This window comes from Adiantum capillus-veneris, chromosome 13 (genome assembly GCF_014529385.1).
Source record: "Adiantum capillus-veneris isolate H3 chromosome 13, ASM1452938v2, whole genome shotgun sequence".
NCBI lineage: Eukaryota > Viridiplantae > Streptophyta > Polypodiopsida > Polypodiales > Pteridaceae > Adiantum > Adiantum capillus-veneris.
The window spans coordinates 41,115,680-41,142,282 of record NC_140943.1 but is presented as its reverse complement, the minus strand read 5'-3'; the positions used below and the strand labels follow the sequence as shown (position 1 = coordinate 41,142,282).

General features: G+C 43.6%; 2 protein-coding genes across 2 annotated transcripts in view; one reads left to right on the top strand and one right to left on the bottom strand.

The window, feature by feature from the left end:
- Window positions 1-4,757: 4,757 nt before the first annotated feature.
- On the top strand, window positions 4,758-7,274 carry LOC147443861 (uncharacterized). Its single transcript, XM_086527743.1, has 4 exons — window positions 4,758-5,008; window positions 5,179-5,532; window positions 5,724-5,840; window positions 6,016-7,274. Exons 2-4 carry the CDS (start codon window positions 5,182-5,184, stop codon window positions 6,832-6,834), a joined length of 1,287 nt encoding a protein of 428 aa, XP_086383869.1. The 5' UTR covers window positions 4,758-5,008; window positions 5,179-5,181; the 3' UTR covers window positions 6,835-7,274.
- Window positions 7,275-9,711: 2,437 nt separating this feature from the next.
- The window catches only part of LOC147443860 (structural polyprotein), a 38,479-nt gene continuing 21,587 nt past the window's right edge, over window positions 9,712-26,603 (bottom strand). The window contains exon 4 of the mRNA XM_086526675.1: window positions 9,712-10,395. Within this exon, the coding sequence (XP_086382801.1) occupies window positions 10,285-10,395 (111 nt within the window). The 3' untranslated portion in view covers window positions 9,712-10,284. The remainder of the gene's footprint in view (window positions 10,396-26,603) is intronic.

Genomic DNA, 26,603 nt, shown 5'->3' with positions numbered 1-26,603 from the left:
CTGGGATCTTTCATGCCCGCATACATAGCGAGCACTGAGAGCGACTCATCTTCTCTGAGTCCTAGTGTCTTTGCAATGTCATCAAGGAACAAGAAGTGACGACCATCCACCACCATTGCATGCAAAGTGAGAATTTGGAGGTCAGGAGCTTCTTCCAGCACCTCGTCTCCCTCTATCATCCCATCTTCCTCCTTAGTGGAGTTGGGATCTTGCAAGAGGACAAGTGCCATAGATGCTTCAGCCTTCTCATCAACCTCTTCAATAAATTCATTTGATTCCTTCACAATGGTTACAGGAGGTTTTTGGTCGGCCTTTTCCTTTGATTTTCCCTTCTCCATGCCCTCAAGCACAAGCAATACCAGAACCATGTCCCAAGAGATGAATTGGGTGCCTATGCACCCCATGCCCAAGTCTATGAGGTCATCCTCATCCTCTGTCCTATAGTCCAACTCAGTAAGCCCTTTTATAAACCTCAACAAGCGATAGCAAAAGTTTTTGTTGGCCGCATAGAGGTGTTTGAGAAAATCCATTGGCAACTACGCCATGTTGGATCCCTCAAAGACTATTGCATATTCTTCCATGTGCTCCATCATGTAGTTAAGAAAGCTCTGGAATCCCTCTACATGAAGGTTAGCAGTGGCATGCATGTCGATCGTCCCCTCAAACTCTCTGACTAGTTCATGTGCGCGATCTGCAAGTCCTATCTTCTGTAATTGTATGAGAAGTGCATCAGAATATGTTGCCATAGGTCTGTACGCGAAGGAGAGTTGAAAGCTTGTGTTTTGTGAATGTGAGAAATGAAGTTTAAAACATACAAAGTGACTTTTATACTCAATGTCACTTTTTTAAAGCACTTAAAATTAACATCAAATTAACTTAAAACTATAATTATAAACAAAAATCACGCGACAAGCATTGAAAGACACCAACATTGAAAGTCTTCACGCTTGAAACTAAAAAACTTGCATATTTCAAACTTAAACTTGAACAAATTAAAAAATGAGACAGAGATTCAAAACGCGACATGTATTAATGCGAGCGAAATCGTTTTAGTTACAAGCTTTTATATTAATACATCGCAGAAAACCAATGTTTTCACACAGAAAGCTCTTCTCTTTTCTGGAACGAACAACCTTTTCATTGATTACAAAAACTTGATTGGGCAAGGTATATCAAAGATTAAGATACTCGCGAAGGTGACTGAGATTCCAGTCGTTATTCACAGAGATGTCATGCACTGCATTATTGTGGAGGCATATTTGCAGATCAATTGATTCTCTAGGAGCAACATCAGAGTCTAGTGCCTCCCATTCTCCCTTCGTCAGCTTCCATCTTTTGTAGGGAAAGACAATTGACAAGCTCTGCTTCGCAATATGGTATCTGCACACCACATTCTCAGCAACTAGAGAGCACTTGATTATATCTCCCTAGTGGTTGACCACCTTAGTCTGCCATCCAACAGCAAGGAAACTGTTGATCGCACTTTCCCCTTTGCAAGTCCACATTGTTGGTATCTTGTGAACACTCTGCAGTCGAAAAATAAACACAAACATATGAAGGGACATAAACCGAGTTAGGGAAGCTTTATGGAAACAATAGGTGCACTTCATTGTTGAATACACATCCGCCTCAATTCTCCTTTTGGTTCCTGTGATCAAGGCACTATCAGGCTTAGGCCATTCCATAATCTGCAAGGTTGGTGGATGAACTGGAGAAAGATTACCATACCTAGTTTGCCTAGGTGTTACATAAGTATGGTTATAAAAAAAAATATCCCGTGAGACAAGCTCCACAGATGGACAACCAGCATAGAGCAGCTTGCCAAGGTCAACGTGGATGGCATCAAAAGTTCCTATGAAGGACTTTATTGGCTCCCACTCTACAAAATCAGATGGGAATACATCTGCAAACATGAACAAGCAATGAAATCCTTATAGACATCAAAGCAATTTATACAACAGAAATACAAAATATACAATCTAAAAATTTGACAGAGAAGTGAAATTACAGTTTGCAGGAAACCTCGATGGAGCCATTGTTGTCTCTAGCTTCCGTTGTGAAGCAACATACACATGTTGTACCTTTGCAAGACGCTTGCCATCATGGGTTTGCTTGAACTCCATGATCCTTCCCTTCCAATTGTGTGCTCGAGAAGCATTGTGTCTCCTTGAGACCTTGTGTGCACCTCTTGAGCTGGGCTGCATTGTCACCCACATCAATCGTTTGAACTCCATCGTCACCCAACATCCACTGTCGTCTTGTACATTGTTGCAGGAAATGGAGTCAATGACACTCCTAGGTCGTCGAGTACCTGATGATGCCATGGACAATAGTGGCACAACCTGCAGACAAACACTTATGATTAGAGATTGCACATCCATGTTCTCAATTGTATAGAGCAAGATTCTTAATGGTACATCAGACGAAGGATGCCACTCACTGCTATACTACTCCACCTGCTTGTTGGCTTAATTGGGAAGATAATGTTGCAAAGCTTGAGAGGAAAGTAGATCCTCTCTAGAGAGCACAATGGAGAAGGAGCAGGAACCTGTTGAGGAAAGAAAGAGGGATGATCTAGCAGAAGAATATGCAGCAAATCTTCAGCTTTAAGTTGAGGTGTTTAGTGAGGCTCATGGAGAATGGAGAACTTCAGCTTGAGGAGAATGCAGTAAGCTTGAGGAGGGAAAGAAGGTTCAAACTTCTGTTGCAGAGCTTTTGGGAGGGAAAACTCAAAGCTAAGTGAAGAGAAGTGAGAGATGGTACAATAGAGAGAGAGAAGGAGGGAATGATCAACACGTTTTTAGAGGGACCCCTTTTTAGGAGAGAGGGAGGGAGAAACTGACAGCCACTAGAGAGAGAAAGTATTGGTTTTTACTCAACTATTTAGAGAAAACTTCATTTTTTTGAATTTATAAGGGATTTTCTTTTTGTATTTTGTAAAAGAGCACAAGTTTGACCACTTATTTTTAGGACCTGCCATACCCACCATTTCAGTCCACATGGCATCCACCCATTTGCCCCTTCCATAATCTCCTTTTTAATCACATGACAAATAAATAGGCCCCCTTAGACCCCATTCCCTTCCTAATGCTTTACTATTAAACAACATAGTTGACAAGTTTCATAGTGGTTCTTATAAAAATACGGTGACATGTTTTTCTTTTTTTGCATTACCCATTGCATTGAACTTATTGCAATGGTGTAAAGTGAGAGCTTAGGGAAATAGCATGCATTAGCCCCTTGGCATTGACATGATATACACCATGAAAAGCTTACTTGGATACCAAAACATGGCCCCTTCATGACAAATGTGGTGACTGCCCATGCCAAGCAAAGTGCTCACATTGAAGCAAGCACTCCAACACTTTTGGGGTGTGTGTGTGTGTGTGCACGCGCGCGCGTGTGTGTGTGTGTATGTGTGTGTGTGTGTGTGTGTGTGTGAAAGAGAGAGAGAGAGAGAGAGAGAGATTTGTTATTCTCTCTCTCAAAGAGATTTAAACTAATGCTCATAATTTCTTATTTCTATTCTCTCTCTCAAAAAGATTTAAATTAACGTTCATAATTTGTTATTTTCTATTCTTTCTCTTATAGAGATTTAAACTCTCATAATCTGTTATTTGCTACTCTCTCTCTCTCTCTCTCTCTCTCTCTCTCTCTCACACACACACACACACACACACACACACACACACACACACACATACGGAATGTGGTCAACATACAAAATACTCCTTGGTTTGCCCAACCTCATTGTACACACTACATAAGCAACAATACATAGAGCAAGCCACACTTTTAAGGTGGTGGTCACGCGAAGCACATTTATCAATAATTGATAATTGTGTCTACTATGCTTTATTTTGAGAAATTCAATGATTATTGAGTCTACTCCATGGTCGCGCAAAAAGACTGAGCCAAAACTGAACCCGTGCTGCTTCCACCTGGTGATTGAGCTCCAACCACGAGCCGATAGTTGGCCTTGGATACGCCTCACGACAAAACATATGCTCTGCATGTGCTGCAACTGCCATGGCCGTGTAACCGGCTCTCTCTCTCTCTCTCTCTCTCTCTCTCTCTCTCTCAAAGAGGTGCAGACAACGTCGTCAACATGCGCAAGCTTAAAAAAAGAAAAAAAAAGGTACAGGCGATAGGCCTTTGCCGATTTTGAGATACTTACAAGAGCCTTGACATAGTAGAATTGAGCTGCTTCACTCAGGAGGCTTAGTGATTTGCCCAACTTACTTATAACTAAGCCTCGTGTGACCACGCCCTAAAGTCGGCTTTCTATAGTTGTTGCTAATCCACGATGTTAGGGACACCTAGGCCATGGGGCCTTGCCTTTGCTTTTAGAACCACAAAGCCCTTGGAGAGCCACGGTTTTGCGACTCTTCTTTTAAAATTTAATGACTACAGCACAACGCGCAAGTCACATATTAGTCTTTTAGAAAGCCAAACACATCACACACAAAACAAGCTATCCAAAATCTATCATTACGTACCTCCGACGCCGGCGTGTGTGCCCTCCGCCTCCTGATTGCACAAGAGAAGGAAGGAAGGAGAGAGAGAGAGAGAGAGAGAGAGAGAGAGAGACGCCTGCCTAATTTTAGTTTTAAGTTAAAAGCACCCAAAGAAACTGGTTTTGCAAAATTTCCACTGAAGAGGAATTTTGTATGTTTGTGAGAAAGTTAAAACAAAAATGTTTATATTTTTCTCGAACACTGGGATGCTATTTGGCACTGCATGAGGAGTTACTTCAAAGCTTGAGGAAGCGGTCACGTCATAGGAGACCCATTTCCAACGACAGTCTCAGTTTGCATGTTTGGAAATTGCGCTGGCCTTCATGTAGCCTAGGTAGTAAAAGGCTCCTCCCCCTCCATTCCTAAACCAGGCCGTCCTGACTCCTCAGGTTTGGGCCCTGGGGGTTTTCTGTCTTTGTTGTTGGTTCGAGCTTCCAATGCCTGTGTAGACTCCGGAGGAGTGCTCTCCACTAGCACCCATTCTGTTGAAGGTAGACATCTCTCTCTCTCTCTCTCTCTCTCTCTCTCTCTCTCTCTCTCTCTCTCACACACACACACACACACACGCCGTGGCACACCAGGCAAAGCTTTAGGTTGCTCTATGCAGAGAACCTTGTCTGATCATTGCTTAAGTGGTTAATCTTCCCGTTTGATCCGACAGACCATGGTGCACAGAGCTGACCGCCGCCATCCCGGCACGCAAAGAAGTGGGTTTTCTAGCGATGAGACCCATAAGAACAAAGAAGCATCGAATGGGGAAGACCCAAATGATGACTCATGTGAGTGTGCAGGCTTGATTTTCATGTGCGACGAGTCCACCAAGCTGGATTGCTTCAAGTATCGAGTGTTTGGCCTCTCCAAAAGGAAGAGGAACCTAATAGACATCATCACCAAGGGCATGTCTCTTTTTCTGTTCGATGTCAAGCTCAAAGTTCTGCATGGGATATATGCTGCCTCATCTGAGGGCATATTCAATTCAGAGCCCGATGCCTTCGGAGGTAATTTTCCTTGGCAGGTAATGATCGGCTCATCAGGCTTCTGAATCGAGTTCGGCTCAGAAGCATAGTCATTATTTTTTGGAAGATAGAATATGTCCCATTTTGCTGAACATTTTAAATGACATGTGCATCAATGACAATCTAATCTTGTAGGATATGAGAGCACAAATGCGAGTGTGATCATGTGTATAACGGCGCCGTCTTACAGGTGAAATTCCACATAGAAAAAGCCTGCATCCCATTGCCCGAGGATGTCTTCAAACCAGCAATCAAAGATAACTACTTCACTCCAAGGAAGTTTAAAACGGAGCTCACGTCCGACCAGGTAACACATATTATCTTTTCTGAGCTGATTGAATGTTTTTACAATAATGCTTTCTTCGTAGACATGTCAACAAGAAGAGCTGAAGCTTTCAATATCCTCATAATGAGACTATGAACGCACACATGGAGAGCTCCTATTGAGGAATGCTCACTCTGTGTGTCTTGTCAATAACCAGGTTCAGAAGTTAGTAAAGCTATTCAGCCCACTACCCTTGCAAAGTCCAACCCTTAACGAACCAGGTTGTCATATTACTGCAACTGAAGGCATAGAAACGATGCACACACAAGCTCATGATAGACATACTGAAGGTGTGGTCCCACCCAAAACCACATCTAGCAATGCAGATGGATTTCCGAGGAGGGATCCTCCACCACAGATTTATTATGAGCCTACATCACCATTACTGGATGGAGTCTTATGCGAACATTGCATTCCTGATCATAGAACACCTCAAACTGTTGTCAAGTATGTTCCGCAATGTATAATGCAAGGGTGTGCAAGTCATTTTGTATCCATTGCGACCAGAGGTAATCGTCAATTATATCATGAAGCTGCTGATCCTATTGAGAGCATGGTAACTCAAGCGTGCATTTATGGCCTACATGCTCTTGGTGCCCACCATGGACACATCCATTATGGTCAGCCTCTCAATCCGTATAATGAAGTCAGGGCCAAAAGGTGCATGCATGCCAGTACTTTTGCTCCTGGAGTTGAAGAAGACAAAGCCTGTGTATCGGTTAACATGGTTCCTTCTCATACCAAAAGTTGTGAGTGCGAGCAGATTCGTCTTCCGCCCAATTCCAGTCATGAAACTTTCTGGGATGCACACTTACTTGAAGAGCCTTCTGTTGACAATTTTGTAGCCTGTCCGTATGCACCCCTCCCACCCAAGGCACCACTTCAAGCAGGTGTCTCATATGGGCATGCATGTCAAGTAATTGGGCATAAAAGATCGCCTCAGGAAATGTACATTTGTGCTCATAGTGAAGCATAAGGAGCTGTTTTTAAGATTGTTGGAGAAGTGCCAATGAGGTGCATGAATTATTGACACTGCCACGGCCCTTTAATGATAGCTGCCCAATCAATCAAGATATTGGCTCTATGCAATTTGTTGGAGATGGGATCCAATTTTGTCTCATTACAATGAAGTAAATACGACCACGATGAAGTAGATTGTCATATGGATGGGTGAATTTGGCCGTCATAATGCAAAGGGAGGCGACAACTAGTCTTTTGTTTTGTTTCGTTTCTCTGCCATGTTTTGTATAACATGCTTTGCTAGCTATCCAATGATCTACTCTGCTGCTTCAGAAATTTCCAATCTCTGTTGTATTCATCACACAGTCCTTGATGAGTATTGTAATAGCTTAAGTTACTTTTTTGTTGGAAGCTCTTCCATAGCAAACGACTTAAGAGTGTTTTAATGCACTAAAATGAAGCATGGATTACCCCTCCCTCCATTAATTGCACCTCAAAAGGGTGCAATTAAAAATGTGCTAACCCCCCCCCCCCCCCCCCCGCCCCCCACAAAAGTGTCGCGATTGGAGTCCCAAGGTACTGATGCATGTTGGTGGATGTAAGTTGTCAAACTGACTAGTTGTTGAGTATTTGCCTAGATGTAAGGAGAGAATGCTAGAGAGAGACAGCGAGATAGAGAGAAGCAATTATGCCTAGAGAGAGACTATACAGAGGTAGGTAGCTAGAGGTAGAGAAATAGATGTAGAGGGAAAGAGGTAAGGAGATATATAGATGAACGGCGAGAGAAGGAAGGGGTTTTTAATGTCTTAGGAATTACTTAGAGCCTAGTCTTGCTTCTACCAGACCTTTAACGAACCCTCCAAGCAAAAACCCTACATGTTTAGCGGTCTTTGGATTTCCAGTATCAATCACTTGCATTTCTTTAGTTGCTTTCTAGTTTTTGTTTGTTTTGTTTTTAGTTTCTTTCAGCATTGCTTTCTTGGCTCTGCTTTGTATTCGTGTGTGTGTGTGGGTGCAAAGAGTTTGGTTTCGTATGCTTTGTTTTCGTGTGCTCTTAACATTGCCTTTCAAGTGGGGGCTGTATGTGTACATATGAGTGGGGATGTGAATGTAGGTGAAGTCGGTTTCAGAGCATGTTTTCTGTTTGCTTTCCCTAGTTTCTTTATTTTGTTTCCTCGAGTTCCTCATCTTCCTTACTTTCATGTGTGATGTACCTTGTGTTAATTGATGTTGGCTTATTGCTCTGCTCTTTGCTTGATCTACAAGGTTCCTACATCAAGCTCCTCAAGCGTGTTGCCGTCCGAGCCTTCGTTGTCTTCTTGGAGTTCTCTCTCTAGCTTTGGTCCTTGGGAGCCACCTTCAGCAAGTGGATCGATTTTTATCCTGGATGATAGCACCTTGTTAACTCCAGTGCAATGCTTTGTTACTCATCTTGTGGCTTCCTTTGGCAATTTCTTCATGATGTCTCTTCTATTCCATCTTCCTCGTTGACAGCTACCTTGCCTTTGTGTACCCATTGCTTTTGCTCTTAGATGCTATAAGTTGGCAAGCAATGCTCAACATTCAAGCTCTTGCCATTGTAGATGTTCCTTGCCTTCACCGCTAGTAGCTTTTGGTAGGTCACGTTTTTGGCATACAATAACAGAGTATGCTTTGATGGAAGTGCCTATCGTTCAGAAGCTTGTCATCCTCCCTTCATTTAGTTTGCAAAGGCACTTTTTACTCTCTTCAGGAAGTTCTTTTACCTTGGCTTGCAATTTTTACAATTGCAATGTGGCTAGTTGTATCCAGTTTTTACAGTCCACAAATTGTGCGGTCAAGCATATACTTTGTAATGAGTGATGTACTTTCCCTTAGAGTTGGCACCATTTGGGCGTTAGCGGTTTCTCAAGTAATCAAAATCAGCCTTTTTCTTTGCCAGAGAGAGCTCTCATAGAGACAGACAAACAAGGGGACGAGATAGAGGTCAATAGATAAGAGTTAGAGGTATGCCTCTATGCCATTAAGGTGTCAAGGAAAAATAATTTTTCCGACCATACACAATTCCTTTCTATGCATGTTTGGAAAGGAAAATTGTAGAAACTTGGGTGAAAAAAAATTGATCCTAAATTTAGCCGGAATCTCTCCTACCAGACTTGTATTGAGTTTTCACCAGCAGAATTGTAAGTTCTCACTTTTTCCCAAACAGAGCCCACTTTTGTGAAATCTTTTTGCTGTACATTTTGTTTATGCCTTGATCAACCAACCATTGTTCCACTGGTGAAAACATTGGGAGCATGTAGAAAAGCGCATTAAGGGCGGGTTTGAGTTTTGACAACCACCTAAAGTTGACAGGTTTTATATATGTTTGTGTAATTTAGCGAGCAACTCGCATTTTTACCCAGCAAAAAAGAACAAACACCCAGGGGTGGGTAAAATGCTAGTCAAGACCAACCTGCTAGAAGGGTCAAGAACGACTTATTTCAAGCCTCTATGTATCGATTGCACTTACGACACTTCCACACAACATGTTAGTTGTACATGAAGCTACTTATCAATGTTTCCTTGTGATCCTATTGGTGAAACATCTATGGAGTAAAACTAGCCAGAAATAAACAAAAACTATCACTGACCTTGGGCAAGCCACCTTGTCTTTTAAAATTTTGAGACGAACATTTGTTCGTTTGAATTAAACAGAACAAATCAAAATGAACATCAATTATTTGCTTTGGTGCGGATAAAATGAAATTAAATAATGTAATACTCTGTATATAAGACTAGACAGAGTCCTGAATGTTAACAGGGAATCCAAATTTCGCCAAAAAGAATAGCTGCATTACCAGAAACTGCATGTTAGTTACAATTTCCCACATCACTTATTCTCAATGAGCCTCAATGAAAGAGAATTTTCAAATTTGAACATAACTCCATCCGCGATTGCGAGGAGATAGTAATATTTCCAAAGAAAGTCGTCCTTAGTACATAAACTGCATGAGTTGCATCTTCCCATCATACACCTCAATATATAAGACTTGAACACATTGATCGAAATCATGCATTAATATTTGCAAAGGAATTCCTTTGTATAACATACCATGGTCTAACCAAGTCTCACGACTGCACGATATAGGACATCGAAAACTACAAGAAGATCCACAATGCAAAATACAGGCCAACATTGCAACAGAGTGGAGCTCAGCATACACAACAATGGTATTCAAGTTATCACTTTCCTCTTTGGGAAAGATAGCTTCCGCCAAGGACGTAACCCAACAGCACCAGCCAGGATGGTTGGAAAAGAACCCATTTTTAACCTCTTAAAGAACCAATGGTTGCCAAGAGCCAATCCTTTACCGCCACCTTAACTAAACAAAAAGCCCACAAACCGATGCTCTTTTGATACCTTTGTAATCGATTGGCCTTTTTCGTCGGGAAAACGCATCCTTAGTACATATCTTGTACCTTTCCAATTTTGGTTGATTCATGGCTAAAACCTTGCACTTGTAGGAAGTCTTGACATTCCTGATGCTGAAAAATTGCGCCTCTTTCTATGATACACAACCGGGCCACTCAATGCCAGTAGCACAAGGACAATACCCTACAAAAAAGAAATCTCTCTCTCTCTCTCTCTCTCTCTCTCTCTCTCATATATATATATATATATATATATATATATATATATATATATATATATATATATATATATATATATATATATATATATATATAGAATGTTGGGCTTGTACCCTTATTACATTAAGGAAATCTGCCAACTGCAAAAACACAGTCCAATCCAGATTACAAGATACAACTATGGGTGAAAATTTTTCTCAAGATCTTCAGGGAAAACAAAGCTGAGGAAAATCTAAGGATCGTGATAAGGGGAAAGATACATGTAAATGGGGCCAAAACCAGGAGTCAAAGATCCACAGCTGAACCACACTCGCTACCCACAAGCACAAAGGCTGACCAAGTAGCCAATCAATGCAAGCAAGCACACAAAATATACAACAAAACATACAGCAAGCAGCAAAATAAGCAAACACAAGCAAGGTAAAAAGCATGGGAAAGGAAAACAAAGTCGGTGATTACGCTCCTGCCCCATCACCCCCTAACCCTGCGCTCCCTTGCGCTGCACACACCCCCCCCCCCCCCCCCCTTCCCTTCTTTTCTCTTCGACTTTCTCCCTCCCCACTCAGCAGCCCGCTCTCCTCCACCCTGCCCCGCGCTTCAGTTTCGGCATTCAACGCTTGTGGGCTGCCCTCAATGCACAGGTGCTTTTCATCAACTTCTTCACCTTCGTCTCCATAGCAGCAGCACACAGAATGGCAGCCCCTGCTCCATCCCAGAGGGACTCTACAGAAGCCCCCTCCCTCGTCCGACACCGTGGAGCCAACCCTTCGACTTCTCTTTCGCCAGAAGAGCAAGCGAGCTTGATGGCTGAGGAGGAACGGCTTCAAGCCACCTCGGTCAGTTGCAAGATTGTTGGCACACGGCACAGCAGAGGCGAGGCTCAGGAGTTGCTCCAAGGCCGACTCCTCACCAACATGGGTAAGATCATTGATGTGCACATTCTCGGGAGAGGCTGCAACCAGATAGAGTTCAAGTCTCCAGGGATGGCAGCTAAAGTGATATCGATGAGCCTGTTAGGCATTTGGGCAGCTCGAGCTTATTTGAGACAGTGGTGTTGGGTGTAACATTTCGAGAGTTCTCGGAGATCAGCGGGTTGAATCTCGTGCAGTCTGGACTGCACAAGAGGAGAGTTACTCCGCTCCTTTGTCATAGATTACCTAGATGGAATATAGTCAATGACTTCCTTTGGATTTCACGGATATTGATGGGGCCGATAGAATTCTGCTCTATGACTTTATAAAAAAAAGTACTTCGAAATTGGAATTCCTAATATGAATTTGTTATATGTGCTCTCTCATGTGAGTAGTGTTTGAGTGCATGTTTGAAAGACGAAATGATTGCAACATTTCAGTCTTGTTCTCTGGAGAGATGAGATGGACATGATAGTAACAAGATTTAGTCAATCAAGATATGTGCAAGAGATCAGTGACAAATCTAGATGTGATTGCTAAATACATTACAATAAATCATGATTCTCATCCACGATCTCGATGAAGGTAGTGATGTGAAGGTGATTTGAATGTTCAGTGACTGCCGTCCTTGTGCAAGTGTTGGAAATATGTTATCTAGTGCGTCATTACTTAGAGTCAGTGTCTAATGAACTAGTTTTTGGCTTATGTCAGTTTTTGCAGGCGTAATCGAAGGCGATTACAATTCTTTCAAGAGGGGATGAAACCAGCCCGTAGGGCGATAGACTTTAGCTTTCACCCGATCTTTACGTTGATTAACTTTACTTGAACTTTACGACACAAAGAAACTTTACGAATAAAAGTGTGACTTGAATTAACACTTCAAAAAAAGCACAGCTTGGCAACTCGAATGCTCCCAAGCAGACAGCGACACCCTATTGGCCCCAAAGACTGGCGCCCCTTTCGGTATTTCTTTATTCTTATTACACTTGAGAAAAATTTGTGAACTTCTACAAGCTATCCCACTTTTATCGGGCTGACATTCCCCTACTCTCGCCCAATTTCGGTAGCATAACCACAACAGAAGTCTCCACGGACAAAATCCCAAGCAAACAGTGACTTTCCACGCACTTTAGAGCACTTTACAAAACCTCGCGAGAAATTACAGCACTCTGAAATCTCTGTTTTTGGCCTCCAATTTGCACCAAAACACCTACTCAGTGTGTAAGGTGCAGCGGAAGTATTTGTTGATAGTGCTCAGGATGAGTGCTCCGACGAGTGCTCAAGGGTTCCTTTTACTTACGGAAGGGAGAGCCTTCCGTTCTTAGAGAGAGAGTGCAAGTGCAATGATCACAACCAAAGTGAATGCTACTGTGAATGAAAGTGCTCAGAATGAGAGAGAAAGAGAGAGAAAGATACGACACCAGAGGTTCTCAAACCCCCCTCCAAAGGGCCCCCTCTCTATGGCGAGAGAGGTCTATGCTATAGATTGCACAAATCTGGTACAATGGTCTAGATGTTGTGGTACTTGATGATGACAATGTCGACGATGATGGAGTTTATGACGATGACGACGGTAGTGTCATTGTCAAGTCCGGGATCTGCGACGAAGGTGTCATCGTCAAGATAGGAATCTGCAACGAAGGTGTCGTCGTCAAGATAGGAATCTGCGATGACGATGACGAAGGTGTCGTCCTCAAGATAGGGACTGCGATGACGATGACAATGTCGACGACAACCGTGTCAATGGCTGAAAATTGGAAACGCTAGATCCTCTATTGGGGATCTGCTGTTGTGGCGATATTGCGGCCTGAAATTGCAACTACTTCGCCAGACTAGGGCTGAAATGCAAAAACGCTGGCTGAAATCTGAAAACGCCAGGCTGATCTTCTGAATTCTAGGAACGCTAGGCTGATCTGGGACTAAAATGGGGAATCTGGCGAGGATATGCACTCGGTGGGATGCGGGTTCTCGCGAGGCTAAGGGCTGAAAACTGAAAACGTTGACAAAACTTGCTGAATCTGCAAATGCTAGGCTGATCTGCTGAGAAAACGCTGGGCAAGCTGTCTGGTTGCACTCTGCACTTGTGCACTAAGCCTGTCTTCTGTGTTCTGCTTCTACTAAGTGTCCACTGGGTTTCTTTTACAATTCCTTAGCAATTTGCCCTACCTACTTTTCCAACAAAAGTCACTTATTAATAAGTAAGTGAAAAATGTGTACTTTGGCAAAAAGGGTTCTATGCTCTGAAAAATGCTCATGATGTCATGCTAATGATCCTGCTGTGTGTAATCAGAGGGTATATAACTATTCTAAGTGCTTGGACATGCACGGCCTACGCACAGGCTCACAAGGGTGCCAAAACACTTCCTAGGCTAACCTGAACCCTATAACTAGGATAACTTGTCCACATGCACATAGGGTTAGATGTGCACGTGACACGGTGATTTCCTAGCTTCCCCGAAGCTCTTGGACTTGTAGGCATCAAAAAATCTCTTGAAATTTTCAGGTACAAGCACCCAAAGCTTTCTCGAGGTTCCCCTGGCATTACCTTGCACTTTAGGTGCGAAACCCTACGCTTGCAAAAAAACACAACAAGCTGTAATTCCCTGTTTCGCATCATTTTGAGCGGAGCAAACACGTCTACGCGTGTCTCAAAAGCTCCCACACACAATGGGACAGTTCCCTTGTAAATCGCACAAGTTTTCACGCGAGAAAGCTATTTGTTTTTGCATTCCTTCGTGATGGAATTGTGCGTACCTGAAGGCGATTAGCAATAAACTAATCCGGTTCCTGTACAGAAGGCTCTTGCCTTGGCAAGCGCGCATAAAACCCCGAGAGCTATACATGGTCATCTAAGAAGCCCAACTAGTGGGGGATTACCATATGTGCAAAGGGGAGAGATAGATGCGCGAGAGCAAATCATCGCGCTACATGAGACAAAGGAGAAGGCAAGCTTTCCTTTAAAGCTATGATCGCCTGCACCCACTACTCACACACGCACTCAGTAGCACAATGTTCAAAAATCAGCCCCCAGTCTCAAATTGGGCGCCCCCTCTTGGATGAGACCTTCTGGAGTGAGTTTTGACCTGCAGGTTACTCTCCTACTGCCATGTGTCCAGTTTGCTCCTTTTGGTTTAATTCCTAGTACCCACCAACTTATAAAGTCCTACCTAGAGGCCTAAATGACTTTAACTGAGTCTAGCCACTTCTTTACTAATCGGATTCCAATGCCTAACCATCTCGTGGCTATCTGGCCGTAACTTCTGCGGGTGAAACTCACGGCCAACAGCCGTTTCACACTAGCCATGCAATGCCCGGGCAATTGTGATTTTAACAAGAGGGTCCCAAAAATTAAATAAAAATAAGGAAAAGAAACCAGCAAATATATGTAGTGGTTTGTCACGGTCTCATGACAGAAGGTATATCACAAAGTGATGATGTGGCATGTCTGACCAGACAAACCCTAGTGAAACTGACAGATTCATTATTATAAGTTGTTCCAACTTATGGGGTCTTGCCTGATGGGGCCCAGGGGACACAAGAGCATTAAATAAAGAAAGGACCCAATTTACGTGGATTGCTGACCTGGCACAACGAACGGATTTTCATAAGTTACAACAGACAGCTAACGGGGCACAGCGTATGGAATTTCGCAAATTGCGCCGCGATTTTGTCATGTGCACATCTAACCCTATGTGCATGTGGACAAGCTACTTCATGACAAGGGTTCAGTCAGCCTAGCTTCGGAAGTGTTCTGGCACTTTTCTGAGTCTCGCAGACCGTGCATGTCCAGACACTTAGAGTAGATGCATATCCTCTGGTTACACACAGCATGGTCATCAGCATTATTATCAAAATCCATCAGGAGCATTTTACAATGCACAGAACCTATTTTTCCTATTTTAGCCATTTTTCACTTATTATTAGTAAGTGACTTTGTTGGGAAACTAGGAAGGGCAAATTTGCTAAGTTAATATAAAAGAAAACTAGCAGTCACTCGGTAGAGCAGAAGAAGCATGGAGAGCACAGGCAACCTCTTGCAGCAGGCCCTCTAGCGCGTCTTCTCAAGCAAGAACCTTAGACAAAGACCCAATGTTTTCCTCAGCCTGGCGTTTTTGGGACTTCCCACAACAGCCAGCAAGCGTTTTGTCTCAATTCAGATCGCTGCAGATTCAGCCCCATTAGCTAGCGAGCGCCCTTGTTGCATATCCCTACCGCAATGGTGTCTTCGCAAAGAAAACCTCAACACTCCTAGCATTTTTGCAACCTGTTGTCCAACGTTTTCAGCCATAAGAAGCAGCGTTTCCAGCTATAAGAAGCAACATTTTTTCAGCCATCAAGTTAGCAAATCAGCCCCCGACTTGGTGCAACAGTTATCGATTCGCAGCATTCAGTTTTCAGCCTTAGCATCGTCATCGTCGTCCTCACCTTCGACATCGACATAGCATCATTTAGTACTCACAGCATCAGCACCTTGTATCAGATTTGTGCAATCAATAGCAATAGACTTCTCTCGCCATCGAGAGAGGGGCCCTTGGAGGAGGGTTTGACAACTTTCTAGAGTCGTATTCTTCTCTCTCTATCTCTCAATCCCAGCACCTTCACTCATAGTGTTTACCACTTTGTTTGTGATCATTGGCACTCTCTCACTAAAGGAACGGAAGGCTCTCCCTTCAGTAAGCAAAAGGAACCCTTAAGCACAATTCGGAGCACTCATCTTGAGCAAAGTTTAACACTAGAATGGTAACCTAACAGGACATAAAAGTGTCATTTCAAGGTTTTGGGAAAAAATTCCAAAACCATAGTAGATCCACTCATTTTGAAAAATCCTTTCATGAGTTTATAGTTCAATAACTACTACATATGGAAAAAATGAGAAACTTGTAATTTTTCTCATCCCTTGGTCACTACAAGCCTCCAAAGTTGATGGACCAGTGCATTTTGCCCAAAACAGCAATTTCTTACGATTGATTGCATATAAATAAGAGTGGGGATTTTTGTAGGACATGAGATAAAATGCCCCGTTAACTTCAATGGGTTGGTGACCAAAACATATGGTTGCTTTTACCTCACTAATTTTTTTTGGGGCAAAAAAAATAGGTACAAAAAAGTTGCATTTTTGCCATTCTGCGGACCTATCATCAAAGTTTCTATAGTCACGCTCAATACAGATACTATATACATGTTTTCTTAGTTCCCTTTGGGCCTTTGGATTCAAAAGGAGCCATGGAGCATGTCAAAAGGATAATGGATCTCTTACAATTGGAACTTTGGGGGCAATGATAAAGTGCTAAATACAACAAACATGAAAAAATTGGGTCTAGCATTATGACCTGTAGAAACCCATAGAAACTACTCAATATCTAGCCAAGTTTGTAGTCTATGATTAGATATGGCTACTACCTACAAAATACACACAATTGGCCTAAGAAACTAGCAATATTGAGAAAGTTATACTTGCTACTCTAAAATGTATCGTATTCTTCAGCAATCAAAAAACTCAACCATCATCATATACTATGCTATATAGCATATTAGGTCCCCCAAAACTCAAGGAAGACTAGCTTTATGTTATACATTACACTTACACAATCAAAATTGAATTTGGATATCAAGAAATCCACCAAAAAAATCATAAAAGTGCTAATTTTGGCCAAAAAACAGCCTGTTATGCAATTCTTGTAAATTGGTCATAACTTTCAATTTTAACACTTAGCTCTCCCTACAAGCACCAAAACATGTTGAGAACTATGAAGGCCTAACCTCTAGCCATCTAAACGTCACAAACGTAAAGTTTAGAGTGGTATAGTTGCCAAAATTGAAAAAAAGCCAAAAACAGGACCCGTTTTTTCACACAGCTTAGGTTCAAAAATGTTGTGCAAGAGTAAGGTTAATGGTGAGATCGATACTCCAAAAAAAATGCTAAGTTTTTTTCAGCTCATAAGGCAACTTTGTGGATATATAGCACCTAGAAAATCATTTTCATACTCTTCAAATAATTCTAGCAAAATGGTCACTTAACAGGACACAAAAGTGTCCAAGGACATAAAAGTGTCCTGTTACCATTCTAGTGTTGACATTCACTTCCGCTGCACCTTACATTGGTATCAGAGCTTTGGCAGTGTTCTGTATCACTCAAGGAAAGAACCACAAGAACATTTTTTGCTTGTTGCAGTCGCATGTAACCCAAGTCCTCTTGGGCGTGTCGACTCCTAATCGTGTTTTTGAAGAGTGACAGGAATTGTCACGTGACACATCCAACCCTATGTGTCTGTGGACAAGCTACAGCATGACCAAGGTTCAGTTCAATCCAATCAGTAGGAAGTGATCTCGCACTTTTGTGAGTGTTCGCAGACCGTGCATGTCCAGACACTTAGATTAGAGGCATATCCTCTGGTTGCACACATCATGATCATCAGGATTCAGATTACAGTCAGAACACATCAGGAGCATTTTTACAGTGCATAGACCTATTTTCCCTATTTTTCACTTATTATTTTTAAGTGACTTTTGTTGGAAACTAGGTAGGGCAATTTTGCTAAGTTTGTATATATAAAAACCTAGCGCTAGCACTTTCTGGCAGAAGAGGCAGCAAAAACACCTTGCTCAACAGGCAACTTCTCAGCAAGGCCTAGCATTTTTGCAACACAGGATCAACACTCGCATTTTTGCACCATAGACCAGCCTTGGCATTTTTTGCACAGCAAATCAGCCCCGGCGACCACAGCAAACGGTAGATCCACTAGCATTAGCAGATTCTACAGCAGTTAGCAGATTTCCACCGCAGCAGCAGATTTTCAGCCCTAACGTTTTTGCATCTGTAAGACACCTCAGCGTTTTTGCGGATCTTCGCGACGGAATCAGCCCTAGTCTCAGCGTTTTCAGTTTTCAGCAGTCAATACCCTCATTTAGAACCCCAAAAGCTCAGCAGATCATCGATTTCAGCCCCTGCAGTAGGCGATTCTGCATCAGCAACACAGCCAGCATTCAAGCTAGCGTTTTCAGTTCTTACAGCCTGGCGTTTTTCAGCCCTGCTGCCAAAACGAAACCAACCCCATGACCAGCATTTTTGACAAGGACAACATCAGCGTTTTAGGGCAGCAACTTCAGCAGATAGAAGAGCAGCATATCAGCATTTTGCGGTAGCAAATTCAGTGACATGAAGCCTAGTAAGCCAACGTTTTTGCATCAGTAACAAGTCCACGTTCAAGCACTCAGTTTTCAGCATTAGCCTCGTCCTCATTGTCCACACCGTCGACATCGACATCACAGCATTTGGACTCATTGCATCAGCCCTTGTATCAGATTGTGCAATCAATAGTAGACCACTCTCGCCATCGAGAGTGGGGCCCTTGGAGGAGGGGTTTACAACTCCCCAGTGTCGTATTCTCTTCTCTCTCTATCCCTCAGTCTCATGCACCTTCATTCACAGTGTCCATTCACTTTGTTTGTGTCCATTGCACTCTCTCACTAAAGGAACAGAAGGCTCTCCCTTCCCTAAGTAAAAGGAACCTTGAGCACAGTTCGGAGCACTCATCTTGAGCAAAGTTCAACATTCACTTCCGCTGCACCTAACAGGAATCCCAAGAAAGAAGGGCTTGTCCAGCCTTCCCTTGTGCCTCTTTTCACTCATTGAGAGCGGATCGTGCACTTAGTGGCCGGCCAATTGACGTGAGTTGGAAAAAAGCAACCTTGGTATGAGCGCAAGGCCGCCAAGGAGTGCGCTCACGGGAAAGACAAGAGCTCAGGTAAGAGAAGATCCTTCTCTAACACAGATTGCAAGCTAAAGAAGAACCTCAAGAACTCAAGACCCTCAAGAACTCAAGACCCTCAAGAACCCAAGACCCCAAGCACCTCAAGACCCCAAGTTCCTCGTGAACTTAAGAACCCAAGATCTCAGTGTATGGTCATCATGCGAAGCGGAATGGATACTTTGCATAAAGGTAATGAGCATGAAGGTGGTGAAGAAGAATTTTCCTCACCAGGAGGTTTTTCCGACTCTCCCCCTTCCCCATCTACGCCACGGTTTGCACCAAATCCGATGGAGGCTTTGGTCAAGTCGATGATGGACATGATGCTACAACCGTTGCACCACCTTTGATCGCGAGCACCAGCAAGCGCGCTTAGCAGCCAAAGAAAGACGGTTAGACTTGGAGCGTGAGCGCGGGCAAGAGCACTTGGCGGCCGAAGACAGAAGGGTAGCCTTGGAGCGTGAGCGTGAGCGTGTGTCATGTGACACATCCAACCCTATGTGTCCGTGGACAAGCTACAGCATGACCAGGGTTCAGTCAGTCAAGTCAGTCTAGAATAGGAAGTGATCTGGCACTTTTGTGAGTCTGTTCGCAGACCGTGCATGCCCAGTCACTTAGTATAGATGCATTTCCTCTGGTTGCGCACAGCATGATCATAAGAATTCTCATCAGAATCCTTCATGGGAATTTTCCAGTGCATTTAGCCTATTTTACCTATTTTTTGCATTTTTCACTTATTAATTTAAGTGGCTTTCCAACAAAAGTAGGTAGGGCAATTTGGGTAAGAAAATATATAAGCAAACCAAAGCTAGCACTATTTGGCAGAAGAGGCAACAGGAGCCAAGCTCAGAACTTCTCAGCAAGACCAAGCCTTGGTGGTTCCCTCCAAGCAACAGATCCCCCCCCCCCCCCCCATTGCCTAGCGTTTTCAACAGCAATCCATCGCCATCCACAAGCATCCCAAGCGTTTTGCATCAGGCATCATCGCCCAAGCATGGCGTTTTTGGCATCAGATCCTCCCGCAAGCAGATCACAACAGCTAGCGTTTTTGGACCAGCTTCCCTAGCGTTTTTGGATCTCAGCACATGCAGAATTTCAGCGATTTTCAGCAATAGAAGAGTAGCAGATTCAACCCATAAAGAAGTAGCAGATTCGACCCGGAAAGACCTCAGTTTTCAGCCTTTAAGAATCCCTATTTTCAGCCCTAAACCAGCAGATTTTCAGCGACAAAGACCCACAGAAACAGCCCGCCAAATCAGCGTTTTTGGACTAGTCGCAGATTTCAGCCCATAGCGTTTTGGGACAGCAGTAGAAAGATTTCAGATTTCAGCCTATAGGTCGACTTCGTCATCACTGTCGTAATCGTCGACATAGCCTAGACTTGCATCAGTCTCATGCATACCATTTGTACCAGATTGTGCAATCATAAGAAGACCACTCTCGCCGACGAGAGTGGGGCCTTCAAAGGAGGGTTTTACGTCTCTGGTGTCGTATTCTCTTCTCTCTCTCTCTCTCTCTCTCTCTCAGTCTCATACACTTGCACGCACAGTGTCCATTCACTTTGTTTGTGATCATAGCATTCTCTCATTAAGAACGGAAGGCTCTACCTTCCATAAGAACAAAAGGAACCTTGAGCACAGTTTGGAGCACTCATCTTGAGCAAAGCGCAAACATTCATTCCGCTCCACCTAACATTGGTATCAGAGCTTTGGCAGTGTTCTGTATCACTCAAGGGAAGAACCACAAGAATCACAAGATTTTATTTATTTTTTTGCTTGTTGCGGTCGCACGAACCCAAGTTCGCTTGGGCGTGTCGATTCCTAATCGTGTTTTTGAAGAGTGACAGGAATTCCATGAAAGAAGGGCTTGTCCAGCCTCCCCTTGTGCCTCTTTTCACTCATTGAGAGCGGACCGTGCACTTAGCGGCTGGCGAATCGACGTGAGGTGGGAAAAAGCAACCTTGGTGTGAGCGCAAGGCCGCCAAGGGGTGCGCCCGCAGAAAAGAGCAGAACTCGGGTGAAGAGAAGATCCTTCTCAAACACAGATTGCAAGCGAAAGAAGAAACTCAAGACCCTCAAGAACCCAAGCACCCCAGACCCACAAGAACCCAAGTTCCTCGTGAACTTAAGAACTCATGACTACAAGAACCCAAGACTTCAGTGGATGGTCATCACTCGAAGCGGAATGGATACTTTGCTTGGAGGTGATGAGCATGAGAGAGGCGAAGAAGAATTTTCCCCACCAAGAGGTTTTTCCGACCCTTCCCCATCTACGTCAAGGATTGCACTAACTCCTATGGAGGCTTTCAACAAGAGGATGATGGACAAGAAGTTAGAACGCGAAGAAAGAGAAGCAGAAAGAAAGGCCTACGAAGAAGAAATGGCAGCCATAGATCGTGACTACGAAGAAGAAATGGCAGCCATAGAGCGTCAGTACGACTTGGAAGAAAAAGAAACTCAAGCAAGATTTGATCATGAGACCAAAGCAAGAATGCAAGAGATGTTGCGACTCTTTTCTCAAGTTCAAGCACAGATGCTAGAGAATCAGGAAAAGGAGACTCTCTCGGTCTCTTCTTCTCCAAAGCATGACACACAGGATTTGCATGATTATAAGAAGCATGATGATGATTTGAATGATGATGATAAGCATGATGATTTGGATGTTAATGATGAGCATGATCAAGATGCGATGTCTCACAAGCATGATGAATGCATGAAGATGATGTGATTGTTCACAAGGATGATGTGTTAGTGGATGCTTTTTCGAGCGAAGCTAACCTCGTTGCAGATTCGATCAATCACGAAGGATCGATCTTGGCTCTCGAGCCTAGGTCCAAAGAACCCCTTCAAGAAGAACCGATCTTGGCTCTCGAGCCTCGGTCCAAAGAACCCTCACAAGAAGTATTATGTGTTCGCATGATTCATACGCACGCATTGTACGAGTGTTTCATTCGTGATCGTTTCCTGTATTTTAGTCAGCGTCTTTATGTGATCCCTTTTCCTAAGCATGACATTGTATGTTACGTGACACATCCCAACCCTATGTGTCCGTGGACAAGCTACACCATAGCAGGGTTGCCGTCAGTTCAGTCAGTTTAGATTAGCAGTGATCTGGCACTTTTGTGAGTCTATTCGTAGACCATGCATGCCCAGTCACTTAGCATAGATGCATATCCTCCGGTTGCACACAGCATGATCATCGGAATTCCCATCAGAATCCATTAGCATCAGTTAAGGGAATTTTCCAGTGCATTTAGCCTATTTTCCTATTTATTGGGATTTTCACTTATTATTTTTAAGTGACTTTCCAACAAAAGTAGGTAGGGCAATTTTGCTAAGTTAATATATAAGCAAACCCAAGTCAGCACTTTCTGGCAGAAGAGGCAGCAGGAGCTTCCCGCTCATCAGGCAACTTATCAGCAGTACCCCCCTCAGCATAAAGATCCCTCGCCATCCATCTCCCATCTCTAGCGTTTTCTTGACAGATTCAGCCCTCGCCGACAACACCTCTCTCTGGCGCTTGTATCCCTTCCGGCAGCCCTAAAAGGCCAACGTTTTGAGATTGCGGCATCAGCATACCATGGCGTTTTTGTCACAGCCTGCAACATTTTACTAACGCGAGGATTCCTCAGCAAACCAGCGTTTTTGAGTGCTTGCTACCCAGCGTTTTTCAGCAATATACCTCAGCCTATACAGCGTTTTCGGCAGGTGCAAACCTTTCTAAAAACGCAGCCAAAGAAGCCTTTCAGTTTAGCGTTTTCACCTTCACCAGGAATCCCGATCAAAAAAGTCAATTTCAGCCATTAAGATAGCAAGAAAAACAGTCATTTTCAGCCTCGAAACAGCTACCGAATTCAGCCATAGAAGATCACAGTTTCAGCCACGAAGTCCCCGTCGTCATCACCGTCATCGTCATCGGCATAGTCCCATTGCATCAGTCCATTGCATTCGCATTGTACACCTTTGTGCAATCAAAGTAGACCACTCTCGCCGACGAGAGTGGGGCCTTCGGAGGAGGGTTTTACAACCTCTCCGTGTCGTATCTCTTCTCTCTCCTTCTCTCAGTCTCATTCACTTGCACGCACAATATCCACTCACTTTGTTCGTGACCACAGCACTCTACAAGACGGAAAGCTCTCTCTTTCCCTAAAGAACTAAAAGGAACCTTGAGCAATAAAGATCACTAATCATGAGAAAATACAACATTCATTTCGTTGCACCTTATATTGTACCTTGAGCACGATTCACTCATGAATGAGCACGGATGTATGCAGATTTCTCGTGAAAAGCTGAAAAGTATGCATTCAAGGAAGTCACATTCCATGTCTCTTCCTTGGCATGACACATTTGTAGAAAGAGCATATGATAGTATGAGCACCAAGCATGGGCATTTCCGTTGTGAATTGCCACAGTTGATTGATTTAGATCATAAGAGAAAGATTCGATCTCATTGTTTGCGTGTGTGTGGTGAACGGTTAGGCACTCCATCTCTTTGTTCATCTACATTGCATGCACAGTCTTTTAGGAAGACAAGATTTTTCGACTCACTTTACATGGAATGGGTATGTTCATGTTTTTGTGTTGGAAGTGGTTTCATGAATTTCCAGCCGTGGATATTCTTGAAGAAGACAAAAGCAGGACTCTCAACGAAGTTGAAGCATCGAAGGAGCCACAGAAGACTTTGTGTCGCTTTCGGCGCGGCCCAAAGAAGCAAGCGTTGCATACCTTTATGAAGTTCAAGTACCGCACGACCCACACATTAGAGTGGGCCGGCGAAGAGTCCCTTCCAGGATTCCAGATGCTATTGGCGATCTCCCTCGACGCCATACAGTTCAGTACCAGTACCTTACTTTGAAAAGGAGGGAATGTCACGTGACACATCCAACCCTATGTGTCCGTGGACAAGCTACAGCATGACCAGGGTTCAGTTAGTCAAGTCAGTGTAGAATAGGAAGTGATCTGGCACTTTTGTGAGTCTGTTCACAGACCGTGCATGCCCAGTCACTTAGTATAGATGCATATCCTCTGGTTGCACACAGCATGATCATAAGAATTTCCATCAGAATCCTTTAGGGGAATTTTTCAGTGCATTTAGCCTATTTTACCTATTTTTCACTTATTAATTTAAGTGAAAAATTAATAAGTGAAAAATGCATTTAGCCTATTTAGCCTATTTTTTGCATTTTTCACTTATTAATTTAAGTGGCTTTCCAACAAAAGTAGGTAGGGCAATTTGGGTAAGAAAATATATAAGCAAACCAAAGCTAGCACTATTTGGCAGAAGAGGCAACAGGAGCCAAGCTCAGCAGGCAACTTCTCAGCAAGACCAAGCCTTGGTGGTTCCCTCCAAGTAGCAGATCCCCCCCCATTGACTACGTTTTCAACAGGAATCCATCGCCATCCACAAGCATCTTAAGCGTTTTGCATCAGGCATCATCGCCCAAGCAATGCCTCAGCATTGGCGTTTTTGGCATCAGATCCTCCCGCAAGCACATCACAACAGCTAGCGTTTTTGGACCAGCTTCCCTAGCGTTTTTGGATCTCAGCACATGCAGAATTTCAGCGAGTTTCAGCAATAGAAGAGTAGCAGAATCAACCCATAAAGAAGTAGCAGATTCGACTTGGAAAGACCTCAGTTTTCAGCCTTTAAGGATCCCTGTTTTCAACCCTAAACCAGCAGATTTTCAGCGACAAAGACCCACAGAATCAACCCCCCAAATCAGCGTTTTTGGACTAGTCGCACAGGGAATAGCAAAGTTTTGACGGCAGCCATGTATCTTGCCGATGATGCTATTAATTGGTACCACGCATGGCAAGAGGCACAATTGGCCGCACACCTAGAGGCAGCCGACGAAGACGCGCCCCTTTCCTTCAATTGGGCCAACTTCCAAGACAAGCTCAAGGCGCGGTTTATGCCACCCGAGTACCTAGCACAATTGAAGGACAATTGGCGCGATCTCAAGCAAAATGGTATGCCCGTTATGTCTTTCTCTAATCGTGTTTTGCAGCTCGGCACCCAATTATGCAAATCAGATGCTGAGCGCAAGGAGGCATTCCTTTATGGATTGGACGAGTATATCAAGTATGATGTCGAGGTACTCGATCCAATTGATCTCAACAAGGCGGTAGCGATTGCTCTCGCATTCTTTGGGTTCTTTAGGTGGGGCTGTCTTAGGACAAGCCGCTTTAATGTGACCCTTGACGTGACATTGATAACAATGACCTTCCTTAGCATAAATGAATTGTTCTTCTGCCATTATGTATCCTCCTATAATTCCTTCTGTGGCTTTTTCATCCGGGGTTAGCTTAGGTTTAGCGGGTGTTTTAGCTTTACCCTTAGATTCATTTTGTGAGTTCTTTTCCGAAGGATTAGAGGAAGATCGGCTAGAAGAGTTACCATTCTTACCGTTCTTACTGTTCTAAGGTTCTGAGAGGCACTTTGAGAAGTCTTGTTCTCCTTAGGATTTCCCTTATTGTGCTTTATCTCCTACAAAACAACCCCAAGGAGTAATGAAAGTCGTCTTCAATCGACCTTCAATCGCTATCAAGATCTGTAAGTAGCCAGAAACCCACAGCTATCACAAGCACTTTAATGAATCAATCTGAGTCTTCACATGTTTCTAACACACACATTGATGGGTCTCTCATGAAGTGTTATGGTCATGTAAAGGGTCAGCGTTTTGTCATATTGTTTGATCCAGGTAGTATGCATGATGTGATTAGTGCCTCTCTTGTAGAGAGAGTCCGCCTAGAGGTTAGTCACACATCTCCTCTCGAGGTGTCTAGCTTCGCTCCCGGTATGGACTCTCTCATCACGCAAGAGTATCGTGATGTGTTGTTTACAGTTCAACAAGCTACCTTCCGTAGGAAATTTGTCGTGTCTCCTCTTTCACGATGTGATATGCTTTTGGGCATTCGATGGTTTCGTGAGCATAACCCTCTCATTGATTGGGAGGACAATACTCTCATATTAAATGCCAAAAGCGACTCTCCCATGATCATTCGTGCTGGGGAGGGTCTGCATTCTATGCATCTCATTTCTCATGTACGAGCAAAGCGTAAATTACGACGAAGAGCACAAGCGGCATTCATCTATGCCACTCTAGTTACCCAGAGCATTCAAGCTCCAGACAAGTATTCAGCTTTGTTTACCAAGTTTAAGCATCTCTTTTTGCATGATGACCTTCCACCCCGTCTCCCACACGAGTGGCCGGAGGACCATCACATCGAGCTTACGGAGGAGGCACAGCTTATCAGTAAGGCTCCCTACCGTTTGAACAAGACTCAAAAAGAAGAGTTAGAGCGGCAACTCACGGAGTTGGTGGCCAGAGGATTCATACGTCCTAGTGTAAGTCCTTTTGCTGCTCCTATTTTGTTTGTCCCCAAGAAGGATGGTTCGTCTCATTTGTGTGTTGATTATAGGGCATTGAACAAGATGACCGTCAAGAACAAGTTTCCGATGCCTCGCATTGTGTATATCCTCGATAGGCTCAATGGAGCAAAGGTTTTCAGTAA

Coding starts and splice junctions, on each gene's coding strand:
- LOC147443861 (XM_086527743.1), top strand. CDS start 5,182: ATGGTGCACAGAGCTGACCGCCGCCATCCCGGCACGCAAAGAAGTGGG. Junction 5,533..5,723: donor GAGGTAATTTTCCTTGGCAG/GTAATGATCGGC, acceptor GCCGTCTTACAG/GTGAAATTCCACATAGAAAA. Junction 5,841..6,015: donor CGGAGCTCACGTCCGACCAG/GTAACACATATT, acceptor GTCAATAACCAG/GTTCAGAAGTTAGTAAAGCT.